The sequence below is a fragment of the Neltuma alba genome, unplaced genomic scaffold (assembly GCF_004799145.2).
Source record: "Neltuma alba isolate B1F8T4 unplaced genomic scaffold, ASM479914v2 tig00011443_pilon, whole genome shotgun sequence".
Taxonomy (NCBI): Eukaryota; Viridiplantae; Streptophyta; class Magnoliopsida; order Fabales; family Fabaceae; genus Neltuma; species Neltuma alba.
This window is the reverse complement of record NW_021636125.1, coordinates 59126-71853: the sequence shown is the minus strand read 5'-3', so window position 1 is coordinate 71853 and position 12728 is coordinate 59126. Positions and strand designations below refer to the sequence as shown.

The following is a 12728-nucleotide window of genomic DNA, read 5'->3' as shown; positions in this document are numbered from 1 at the left end:
ATATTATATGTCAGTAATAAGAAACCATGCTACTTAAATTATAAAAAGAGAATCTCAAAAAAATACTTTTATTTTAAAATTTCAAATCAGTCATTTTTATTATATGTTAGTAACAATTAACAACATTTGAAAAATAAATCACAACATATTTTAATCATTTCTGATTAGAGATTTTAAAATTTTAGAAATATTTTTTAAGATTTTTCCAATTATATATCATACTCGAAACTGTTAATTTCAAATTTCATCTATAAATGTAGAACCCTTTTTTTTTTTTCAAGTGGGGATATGAATCATCTTATATATTGATAATTTTGGGCCAATCATACTATGTTTTCAATTTTATTTCCCAATTTTACTTTTCATTTAGTTTTGCATATCTTCTTTTTACCTTGACCGGATTTGCATATCAAAAATATAGGTAGCTATTGAATCTGTGTACACACACACACACACATCTTTATATAATCTAGATGAAATTATACAAATGCAATTCATTTCAAATTTCATGCTAAGATGTCGAACCCAAGATCTAATTTTTCACTCAATGTCACATCCTCTAAGCCACAAAAAGTTTCTAAGTTCAGATATCAACTACGTCAAGTAACAAAGGAAGACGACTTGGCAATTGATCTTATCCATATAATGTTTTAAATAAAAAAAAAAACAGAATAACATCACATCATTTTAATCCGTTTACTACTTGAAGTAGAATTGCGAATCCCTCTGCTGGTCACAGAATATGATGCGGATGCTGATTTAAGAGAGGGGGACTTGTCAATGAATGCAAATCGTTCATTGCTATTCCAATATAAGATGATCCTGTTTGTGCACATATGTGACCAGCTATCACCTATTCAGCATCACAAACGTCTCGCTTTAATCAAAATCCATATGATGATGAGATCGCAAAAGATAGTTTATAGATAGTACAATTTCACATACAAACAATGGGCGGAATGTAAAACTCAAAATGACACCTACCAAGTGCAAGGGCCAATTGAAACGAACCATCAATGAGCTTGGTTGTTACCTGATTTAACATTACAACCTGGCATAAAATGGAATTTATAACTGAAAATTAGTGGACGCATTGAGGAAGGCATCGGAGAATGAAAATTTCTACTTGACATCTAAGCCAAAAATGCCTGTTTTTGTCAAGCAAAAACTTGAAATAGAGATGATAAGACTGTCCACACGTAAAACTATCCGTAAGCAAGTAAATTCAAAACTGCAACATGTATGATGCAAAATATAGTAGCTCTTACAGCCAAACCGAACTTTTTCGACAGCTTCATAAACTTTAAAGCCATTTCACTGAGTAATCGAGTTCTGCGGGCCATATCATCAAACTCTTGGCGAAAGTGGAAGGTAACACTGTCAAGAATGATGATCTTCACCTGAAATTAGACAAGGAAAAAAGAATTGTTTGATTAAGAAAGGAAAAGAAAATACGGTCATAGCAAGAGTACTCTCATGGTCTATAATCAAAGCAGATTATGAAGCAAATGAATAAGGCAATTACATATCAAAAATCATCCTCAAGAAGGTTGCTGGAGAAAATCTGTTCAATATATGAAATTTAATACCTACACTTTTATGTTCTGTGACAAATTTGTCCAAGTAATTTACCAAAGCAATTTGCTCAGTATAGCTGCAAACACGAAAGTAGAATATATTTTGCAAAACATTATTAGGGTGCATTTTAACTTGAGAATCTTGAGCATCCTTGCGAAGGTGGCCATATTCTGACAGGTCTTCTACACAGGCTTCAGCAATCTGTAGAACACGCTCCATCATAAAGCTACCCTCTGTGTCTGAGTTATACAAGACATGCACAAGGATAGCAATCAACAATCAGAAAATCCTATTACATGCTCAGCAGTCGACAAGCATAAACAAAAAACCAAACGGCTCTTACCAATGTATATAGCTTGCCCGCCCAGGCCACCATATTCTATTGGAATCTGAACATTAACTGCAAGCTGAATCCTGTCAAAGTGAATATCATGCACTACTACGATAACCAACATATCTCACAATTAAAAGGGAAAAAAATCAGCATGATATGATGTTGAAACTTGGAATGACAAAGCATACCCAATTTGTGTTTTACCAATTCCTGGAACTCCACCTAAACAAATAAACAAAAAATTAAATTGAAAGCTAGAAAGGGGAAGGCACTTGCAGAGCTTTGTCTTTTCAATTAGCAGTGATTATTATACAATTCACAAAAATGAGTCGAATGACATTGCTAACTAACCAATTTCGGTGACTTCTCTGCACCTAATACCTCCACCAAGGATGTTATCCAGGTCCAGACAAGATGTTGTAATGCATGGTAAAAACTTTTCCTCACTGAGCATTGTCCAAGCAGTCTGCGCACCTACACGAAACAATAACAGAAAATGAAGCGAAAGCAAAACTCCTGAGGATCAACCAACAAAGGGGCTACTGCAAGAGGCATCCAGAAACCGAGAACAAATACGAGGGAGCAATATCCTGCACAAGGTAGGATAGGTTGCCTATAAGCTGGAAAGGACACATCACACCTCCCATGCATCTTCCTCGAAATCATGTCTTCATCCTGCTACAGCCCAATGCCATCCTCCAAAAGGCGGTCTTAATTGCCTAGAACTGTAGGCCCTTGAGAAGAATGCGCAAAGAATTCAAAAGAGGGGTAGGACAACAACAGAATTGCTAGTCCAATGTAAGGAATTGCCAGAAGAAGAGGCCATTTGGGTTCAAGAATTAGACTAACAGCAAATGATGCCTGATTTTCTGTTTTGAAACCAACCTTGAGGACAAGGGCTGTTTTTTGGGAGGGGAGTGTTGCTGAGCGTGTAGGTTCAGTGATAAGAAGAATCTTTAACTAGCTTGTATGAGGATAGGCCACAATATGACAATTGTAAACGAAAATTTTGGTAACCTCTCTTATTCTTCTTATATCTTGTCTCCCTTCCTTCCATGCCAAAGAATATGAAGATCAGGGGGGTTTTGTTGGGGCCTTGAGCATATAGTGAGGTAAGATTTTCTGAGAAAACTGTGAGAGGCGCATTGTCAATGCCAATGGTGCGCTACTGTATCCTTGAGTTCTCTCATTTTCCTAACTGAATTATATTCTGGAGAATAGTTGAGAGTTTTTATAGACATAAAAGGATTCACATCGTAATTCTAAAAATTAGATTTAAAAGACTTCCCATCAAACTCAAATTTCTTATCTTCCAGTGGCTGAACAAAAGGCCAACAAAAGATATCATGTGACAGTCAAGTATGTTATATTTCATTATCCTTACTCACTTTGAAGCATCAATATCACAAAAACTGATGAAGAGAGATTACCCACTGAAGATGCTATCATTTCACTCCAAACAGTTTAGACAACTTAGGATAACCAAGCATCCATTACATAGTTCACTTATAATGGAGTACCACAGAGGATGTTATCATTTCGTTCTCAAAAATATAGACAATTTAGCATAAACAAGCATCCAGTAAATTCTTTATATTTCACTTATGGTGGAGTTCGTTATCCATGCAAACCATTGTGCATAGGTGATCTTTCAAAACAATTACTTCGTTCTTGGTAATTTCAGTAATTTTGTTCAGTTTTGGCATCCAGTATTTTGGATTAAGGTATTAAAATTTTTTTCCACTCTTTTGCAGATTTCACATAAAGGATATTGGATTGAGATGGCAAAAATAATTGGGATACCCAACTAGCAGCTTCTCTACAAGAGTGCATGCATATGCTATAGAGAAGATTCACGTTACTAATGGGGAAAAAGAATAAGAAAAAAGCAAACATAAATTTAATATAATCAGATTAAATGATATAATGTCAGAGGGTCAAATTTAATCAAGCCATAATCTGTAATAAGCTGAGTCACAGGATGGGTGATGATGGTGTCATCTTTTAGTTTAGCATGCATTAAATGACGTAGAAAATGGTCACAAACACAGAAGTTTTGACACTAGATAAAGAATCTTCATTCCAAAGCAAACGATATTTCCAGAAAACATGCAATTACAATTATTTTCCAAATCAAAAACAAACTTAGCCATAAATAGAACAAAGTTCATACCATCAAAAGTAGCAGGACTCCTGCTTGATCCGTCCAACCTACTAAATTGTGACACATATTTCAAAATTTCAGAAGCTCCACTCTCTGAAACATCAAGATCTGTTTAGGAAAAATAGTATAAAAGTGAGAAATACAATTAACATATTGACATGTCCAAATGTAAGATATCTAAATATGAACAATGGGAAGCCATATTGTATTTTTACTCTAAATAAAAACCAATAGTAAGGAAAAATATATTTTTAGTCCTCAGTTTTGGTCAACTTTGGCTTGGTCTTAGGCCCTATACTTCAGATATCAGTACATATAGTTTTATTCTGTTGATGAAGTTAGTATTTTGCTTTCCTAATGTTTGATGATGTGGCAAACTGAGCTGACATGGCACTGACACTGTCTAATTATTTACTGACCTGGAAGACCACATGGACAAAATAGCTGACTAGGCTTTTTTTTTATTGGTTTATTTCATGGAACCCGTTAATCAAAACGCAAAGCAGTAGGATCAACATTATAATGGGAATAAAACGCAGAAAAGCTATTCTTTTGAATCAAAAAGCTAACTTAAGAGCTTGGAATTACAAAAAGAAAAATGGAGCATTCTCCAACTCCATCGAGCTCCAACGACAAACAAAACAGACTTTCGCATTCAGGAGGGATACTTCTCAAAATAGACGCCTCATAGACACACATAAGAGGCAAAATCTGATATTAAAAAAAAAAAAAACTTACCAGTTCCTTCTAACGCGATGATTCTTTCTTCACCGATTTCCCGCGATGATTCCTTTTTTTCCATCTAGCCCAAGCAGTGATTCCTTCTTTAGCTTCACCGCCGAGCCCCTCCAAGTCGATCGCTTCTTGTCCACCGTGCCCAGGCGATGATTCCCTCTCCGCCTTCACCACCTAGCCACTGCTAATCGATCTCTTCTACCCCACCGAGCAACCTTCTCGCCCCGCGTTTTGATTATGCTATGCCGTTTTTGTGTGTCAAGCACTCAAGCTCTCGCTTCACATCCTTTTTTTTTTTTTTTTCCCAAGTACCATTGCATTTTGATTTTTGCATTCCATAAAAAAAGCAAGAAAAAACCAATTGACTTTAACTTTTTATAATATACAAAATAAATACACGAAAAAATTTAACTCGTTTTATGAAAAAGTTTTTCATGTCACAAAACACTCCAAGCATGTTTGAAAAATAGTACTCATGACGTGTAGATTTATAGTTAAGAGCTATTAAATGTTAATATTTTAAAAATAGGATATATGATCATACTCTTTTCAGTCTTATATATAAATTTTAAATAATCGAATCAAATTTAATAAAATAGCAGTTAAAATTAGTTCAACATAATAAATAGATCATAAATGTATTTTTATTTTCTAAATTTGCCTTATTTATTAAGAAAATAAATGAGAAAGACAATAAAAAAAGATCAAAGAGAATATATGGAGGTAATATTAATAAAAGAGAATACTAAATACTAGGGGAAAAAAAAATAACAAATGCTTAGAAAAACTCAAAATAAAACTTATATTTTAGACCAGGTCCTTCTTCAAAAGTAAAACTTATATATGAAACTGAAAGAAGTATGTAATTAGAGAACTTAACATAATATACCTAAGCAACTTAGCAAAACTCGGTTATCAATCATACCATTTGTCCATCCATCTTAGCAAATATATGCTAAAAAAAAAGTAATAAATACTCAGAAAAACTCAAAACTGAAGCTTATATTTTGGATCAAACCCTTCTTCAAAAGTGAAGCTCATATATGGGACCAAATGGAGTATATAATTGAGAACTTAACATAATAGATCTAAGCAACTTAGCAAAACTCAGTCACCAATCGTGTCATGTGTCCAGGAAAAAAGTAATAAATACTCAGAAAAACTTAAAAATAAAACTTATATTTTAGACTAGACCTTTCTTTAAAAATAAAGCTTATATATGGGACCAGAGGGAGTATATAATGGGGAGAACTTAACATAATAGATCTAAACAACTTGGCAAAACTCAGTCCATCCATCTCAGCAAATAATTAGCAGTGTTTGTGCGATGTCAACTCCCCTTGAGACATCATAAGGATTAATATCTAAAAGGCTAAATTATATAAAATCTCTCCCCTAAATTATAGGTAAGTTGCATACAACCTTCCTAATATTTTAAATTTAAATTTAACATCCCCAAACGCTGTACTGTTAACTTACCACTATTTTTTAAACCGAAATCACCACATCAGATTAATAGAAGCTATGCAACATCTTATATTGCATTCTACATGCCATTTAATAATTTTATACTAAGTATATATTTTTCACACAAGGCATCCTCTCAATTTTTAATTTCTTAAAAGAAAACAAGACCCTTGCATTCAAGGCTGCTCTGCATCACAATTTAATTTTGAGTACGAGCCCTTTAACATGGATTTTTACAAGGAGAAACCTTCAATATCAATATCAAGTAACGGCACAAACACATTGAAGTAGCCAAAACTCGTGATTGGACTTATTTGTGTTAATTGGAATTGAAAACTGCTCACGAGTTTGTTGTTAGCTTACTCTAGATACGATTTTTGCTTTAATTTTCACAAATCCAAATCGACCTTCCTCAAACCTTCATTCTCCAATCTCCCTTTGATTTTTTTTTTAAATATAATTTAAGCCTATCTAATACTAAAAGTATAGCATCACTTCTTTAACTTTATATATGAGATTTGAGGATTTTTTTTAATACAGATTTTAGGTTAAACTTTGAGCTAGTTACATGTAATCTAACATTTTAAAATTTCGATTTATTTATGGAATGGTTGAAACTTTAATTAATGGTGGCGATGAAGCAAAAAGAAAGGGAAAAAAGAGAGTAAGGGGAAAGAAAAATGACTCAATACAAATATGTAAATATTGTCAATCATTTTTTTTTTTAATTATGAAGTGGTGTAGCAGACATCCCAAAGCATATATTATAGAGACTTCAAAATTTAAATTACAAATAATAAGGCTAATAAAATCTTAGAGTTATATCACTTACGGTGAGATATGATTAAAAAAAGAATTTATCTTAAACAAAGTAAATTAATGGACTTATTCATAACCCAACAATGTTTCTGGACTAATTTCATTGACCGTGGTACCTTTTTATTGTCATATTTTGTCAAATTTAGTATTAGAAAATCGAGCCGACTTGAGTTCTAGAAATGAATCATTTTTTCAAGCCTAGCCCATGAGATAACGGGCTGGGACTGGCCCGCGGATTTTTGGCTTGTTTAATTAAAATGTAATTTTTTTTAAATTTTTTTTTGCATATTTTATTGAAATAATAAAAATAAAACAATAGAATTACTAATAAAATATATAAATAAAAATAAAAATAAGTCACAAACATAACCATCATCATATTTAAACATCTATCACAGTGTAATAGAGTCTATTGAATAAATAAACTAAATAGACGATAAACATAAACAACTAAATAAGCACTAAATTCAGTAAATAATTACAATACGAATGATCTAGTTTAATTATAAATAATTAACAAAAAAGTTTAACTAACAAACATAGTATATATAAAGAATAATCATTTGTCTTACCAACAAAAAAAAAAGATTCGATTATCCCTAGTTCTAAATTTGTTTTTAACTATAAAAATGATATACATCTTTATTTTAATTCAAAATATTCTTTAACCAATTCTATTTCAAGTATAAAAAATATGGAAGAATGATGAATAAAGACCGTAAAATTACATAATCAATATTTTAATAGGTTTTGACAATTTATGGTTATAAATAACAATACATTTTTGTGAATATGCCTAGTTTTAAATTTTACAATTTTCACGTATTTTAGTTATTTTTCCAACAACTATGGTTTTTTTTTTTGTGAATGCTATTTGTGTGAGTAGTTGAGGTAAGTGAAACTAAGAGTATGCTATGTGTAAAATGTTAGAGTTTTTCTTTTTAAGTTAAGAAAAAGATATAGAAATTTTTTTAAAAAAATATTGGCGGGCTTAAACTAATCGGCCTGTGATCTTACAAGACTGGCCTATTTATTTTTGGTTATACAGGACTAACCTTTTTAAGCTTGACTTTCCTTTTAAAACTCCAAAATACAAGTTTGGTACTCGACTTAAATGGACTAGCCCAACAGGCTCGATTTGTTTTCCTGGCTCTAATCAAATTGTTAGAATTTTAAAAGAATAAAAATAAAGTTTTAAGTTTAATTCTATAGTAATTTTTTAAAAGGGAAATATAAAATAAATATCACTTGGTTGATATTAAATTAAGACTGAATTTCTGGGAAAAAAACTTAAACTGAATTCTAATGACAATGCAAATTAGCATGCAGATGTTGCGCGTGAAAAGGAAAAAATAGTTTATTATTTTTTTGGGAGCCAATTCCCCCAAAAAAGTAATAATTATAAATTATAACCCCGGTCGGGTGGTAAGAAGTAGGGATCCATTTTTCTTCGTCGACGGACAAGCATTCCACACTTGGTCGAGCTCGCCGTCGGACGCCGTCCGCCGTTGTGGGGTCCTGCGCAGCTGTTCCCGGACAAGTGTTGCGGAAGGTTCGAACTCAAAGGCTTTTTCTACTCTCAAAATCGGGTGAGATTGATTTGTTCAATCGGGCTTTGAATCTAGATCTGAATTTATTCCCCGCGTCATTTGTTCTCAGAGTTGTTGTCAAATCTGTGCCGGACGAGGTCGCACTATTTCTTACTTTATTTAAAATTTTTCATTTCAATTAGGCTTTGAATCTGGTCGCATAATCGTTTGAATACTGACACTTTTGAATAAAGATTGAGTTTACATTTTTTTTCCTGAAAAAATTATTACTAGATTTTGTTGTGTACTTGGCTATTATACTTCTACATTCTTCGTTTTGATTACTAGCGACTTGTATGTTTTGGATTGTTTTGTTTGGCAATGTTGGATTTGTTGTGTACTGGCATTGTCTATTACTATATTTATATTATCCTTTATCTAGAGATCTGTCAAGGTATTTGTGATGCATGATCTGGTAAATGACTTGGCCCGAGTTGTGTCCAACACTTTAGAAGCTTGTGTTTAAATTGTCTTTCTTCAGTGGCTTGGAGGAGTTGCCTGTATCAATTGGCTTACTGAGGCATCTTTGTCAAAGTATCTGGAACAAAAAATAAAAGGACGGTATAGCAACTATTCATATTTCAAAGATTTCAGTGGGGCATCTGCCTCCACTGAGTGTTATATAGGTCTGCCTATGCTCTTGTGTGAAGACATTAAAGTATGAAATATATGCTATATAAACAAGAGATGGATGAACATAAATTTGAAGTAACATTTGACACACGTTAACTATTCAAACACAATAATCATCAAGTCACAAAACATAATTATCAAAGCACAAAGTTAGTCTAATATTTCTGGTCAATCATAATAATCACTTGATTCGTACATTGCAAAACTAAACACACCCTACAGTATATAATTCATTCATACCAATCACATAAATCTCCTATGCATGATTAAAGGATGCTAGCAAACTAAAATATTCCAATAGATTACTAACTACTGTTTACTCACTATCCATGAACACCCATGTAAAACTACTAACATAGTACTTTGGGTTTGAAACTGGAATTTAGCACCCATGTATTCAAGGCAGGTATGCAATTTTTGCAGTGAATACCTTGATTTAGCTTCCGAAAAATCTTGCAGGTTGTGCGTGAGTTTTGGTTTTGCTGAAGGATAGCATATCCAACTATCTCTTTGTTGGCCTTAGCTATGCTACCCACTGGAGCAAAAGAGACGCAATTACGTGAAAACAATAGTCAGAAGGTCCACCCTCAACCTGTGGAAGAGGCCATGAATCAGAATCCTGAAGCTTCGGAAACTTTAATGTCTAGACTCTTTACAAACATATCTTCCCTGAAGTCAGCTTATATCCAGCTTCAGTCTGCTCATACTCCCTATGATCCTGATAAAATCCAGACTGCAGATAAACTAGTTATTGCGGAGTTGAAGAACCTGTCTGAACTCAAGCATTTCTATAGGGAAAACAACCCAAAACCAGTGTGTGTTTCCCCACAAGACTCTCGTTTGGCTGCAGAAATTCAAGAACAGCAGAGCCTCCTGAAAACCTATGAGGTTATGGTGAAAAAGTTCCAGTCTGAAATTCAAAACAAAGATTCAGAGATCCATCAATTGCAACAGCAGATTGAGGAGGCTGGCCAGAAGCGGGCTAAGTTAGAAAAGAATCTGAAGCTTAGGGGTTTGTTAACCAAAGACTCTGAAGATGACAATAGATTTTTCCCAGTTGATCTTACACCAGATCTTTTCACATCTGCTGCAGAGGCAGCTTCAAAAGCCATTCATGATTTTTCTAAACCGTTGATCAACATGATGAAGGCAGCTGGGTGGGATCTTGATGCTGCTGCCCACTCAATTGAATCTAATGTCATTTACACGAAGAGAGCTCATAAGAAATATGCATTTGAGTCCTACATATGTCAAAGGATGTTTAGTGGCTTTGAGCTGGAAAGCTTTGGTGTCAAAACAGACAATATTACTGTCAGTAGGGAAAGCTTCTTCCATCAATTTCTTTCTTCAAGGGAGACGGATCCCTTGGATATGCTAGGGCAAAATCCAGATTCCATTTTTGGTAAATTTTGTCGGAGCAAGTACTTAGTGGTTGTTCATCCAAAGATGGAAGCATCATTCTTTGGAAATCTGGATCAGCGAAATTTTTTAGTTGGGGGTGGACATCCAAGGACTGCTTTTTACCAGGCTTTTCTGAAACTTGCCAAGTCGATTTGGCTTTTGCACAGACTTGCCTATTCATTTGAGCCAAATGTCAAGGTATTTCAGGTTAAAGCGGGGAGTGAATTCTCTGAGATCTATATGGAAAGCGTGATAAAGAATCTGGTCATGGATGACAGTGATGTGAAGCCCAAGGTTGGGCTGATGGTCATGCCTGGATTCTGGATTGGTGGAAGTGTGATTCAGAGTAAAGTCTATCTCTCTAATATGAAGGTTGCCGAATGATTTTGGCAAATACATGCAGACCTTTTGTCCAAACAGTCTGCTGATGTATGTAGCTAGTTCAAGTTGCGTTTTCTGATCCTGTAATATAATGCTGTTTGTAATATATTACATTCCTGTTACTGGTCAGTGGCCTTTGAGATGAAATGTGCTCTGTGGGTGTCAGCGTTTACTTGCAGGTTTCATTCTGTTGTGTGCTAATATCCGGCTTAAAAATCCAAAGAGATCAAGATTGTAACTTTTCTGGGAACTCATGTCCAGAATCGTATTAATGCGGCATATATATGAAATATGTGGTGTTATCATCATTGTCTCTAGGAAAATGCTGTCATCCCCCCCCCCCCCACCGGGCGGGGGGTGATGTCGATGTTGGCTGCCTCAAATACTAGTTCAAGTATCCATTTCATCTTTGTGAAGAAGAGAGATATCTGGTCCATGAATTTAGATAAGTTTTGGTATCTGGTACTTTTGAAAAGGCATGGTGATGGATTATTGTCATTGTTTATATTTGAGGAATTAATATAAACATTATGTAGTCCCGAAAGAGAACCTAGAAACTCCAACTAGGGCTGTTCACGGGACGGATTGGGATCAGGATAGGCTTGTTTCGGTTCTGTTTCGATGAATAGTAACAGGATAGATTTTCTATCCCATGTTCTGTCCCATCCTAGTGTTGTCCCGATTCTGATCGGGACGGGATCGGGATGTCCTGATATTTTTTTAAAATTTTTTTCAATTTTTTAATTTTTTTTAATAAAATCTGTTTTTTTTCCCTAATTGTAGTTTTTTGGGTTTAGTCCTTGTAAAAACATCTTTTTGTTTTATTTTTTATTTTTTTGGACACCCTTAAACAAAAGTCTAAAATATTACATATGATAATCATTAAAAACTTTAAACAAAAGCTTTTAATACAATAAAAACTTGTTAGAAATTCTAATCATCAATAGTCTCAAATCATTAACAAATATAAAAACTCTAAATAAATATATTCATAGTTATATATAATAGTGTTAGATCTTAAAAAAAAAATAATATTATATAAATAGGATAAAAAATTTAAAAAAATAAAAGGGACCGGGACGGGACGATCCCGTCTCGTCCCGGTCCTTTTTTTGTCCCGTGCCGGTTTTTCCCGTTCTGAAAAATTTTAGGACGGGCCAATCCTGTCCCAATAAGACCGGGACCGGAACGGGCCAATCAGGAGTGTCAGTCTTGAACACCCCTAACTCCAGCAACAACTCTCATTTTTGGAGTTTTAGACCCGTCAAATACTTCAAACATATTATCTTTGTTTCTGTAGTAGCTGTATATGTTAAAATTTTTATCAAATAGTAATTTTAGCTAATATACATAATCATCAAGGCTATTTTAAGAAGGAGAACATCTATTTATAACAAATAATTAACTTAACTAATTTTCTTAATCTATCCAAATTGGTCAACTAAAGTTTTATGTGAAAGACCGGAGGTAGTATAATCCTCAGATCTCTTGGTGCAGAACAGCTTGATGATGCGCAGCATGTTTGAATTGTGAGTGGCGTGCGAAGCTGAAGCTGTACAAATGTTCAATAGAGAGATCCGGTGGTTGATGGTGCTGTGGGGAGGACGACATATGGTATGACGGTGCA

The 12728-nt window shown here is 34.0% G+C and overlaps 2 protein-coding genes across 7 annotated transcripts; one reads left to right on the top strand and one right to left on the bottom strand.

Moving 5' to 3' along the window:
- Positions 1 to 479: 479 nt before the first annotated feature.
- LOC114713669 (DNA repair protein RAD51 homolog 3) lies at positions 480 to 5033 on the bottom strand. Of its 2 annotated transcripts, none has more exons than XM_028898336.1 (9): positions 4815 to 5033; positions 4086 to 4184; positions 2264 to 2386; positions 2101 to 2134; positions 1922 to 1992; positions 1594 to 1817; positions 1269 to 1400; positions 985 to 1051; positions 480 to 853 (listed from the first exon to the last, which is right to left on the bottom strand). In XM_028898336.1, exons 1-9 carry the CDS (start codon positions 4876 to 4878, stop codon positions 678 to 680), a joined length of 990 nt encoding a protein of 329 aa, XP_028754169.1. In that variant the 5' UTR covers positions 4879 to 5033; the 3' UTR covers positions 480 to 677. The 2 variants fall into 2 exon arrangements, with proteins under 2 accessions (XP_028754169.1, XP_028754170.1); XM_028898337.1 differs by having other exon boundaries at positions 4086 to 4169.
- LOC114713667 (protein GRAVITROPIC IN THE LIGHT 1) lies at positions 3246 to 11409 on the top strand. Of its 5 annotated transcripts, none has more exons than XM_028898335.1 (2): positions 3246 to 3256; positions 9838 to 11409. In XM_028898335.1, exon 2 carries the CDS (start codon positions 9845 to 9847, stop codon positions 11102 to 11104), a length of 1260 nt encoding a protein of 419 aa, XP_028754168.1. In that variant the 5' UTR covers positions 3246 to 3256; positions 9838 to 9844; the 3' UTR covers positions 11105 to 11409. The 5 variants fall into 5 exon arrangements, with proteins under 5 accessions (XP_028754168.1, XP_028754164.1, XP_028754167.1 ...); XM_028898331.1 differs by lacking the exon at positions 3246 to 3256 and adding an exon at positions 8547 to 8686 and having other exon boundaries at positions 9779 to 11409; XM_028898334.1 differs by lacking the exon at positions 3246 to 3256 and adding an exon at positions 8549 to 8649 and having other exon boundaries at positions 9779 to 11409.
- Positions 11410 to 12728: the final 1319 nt, after the last annotated feature.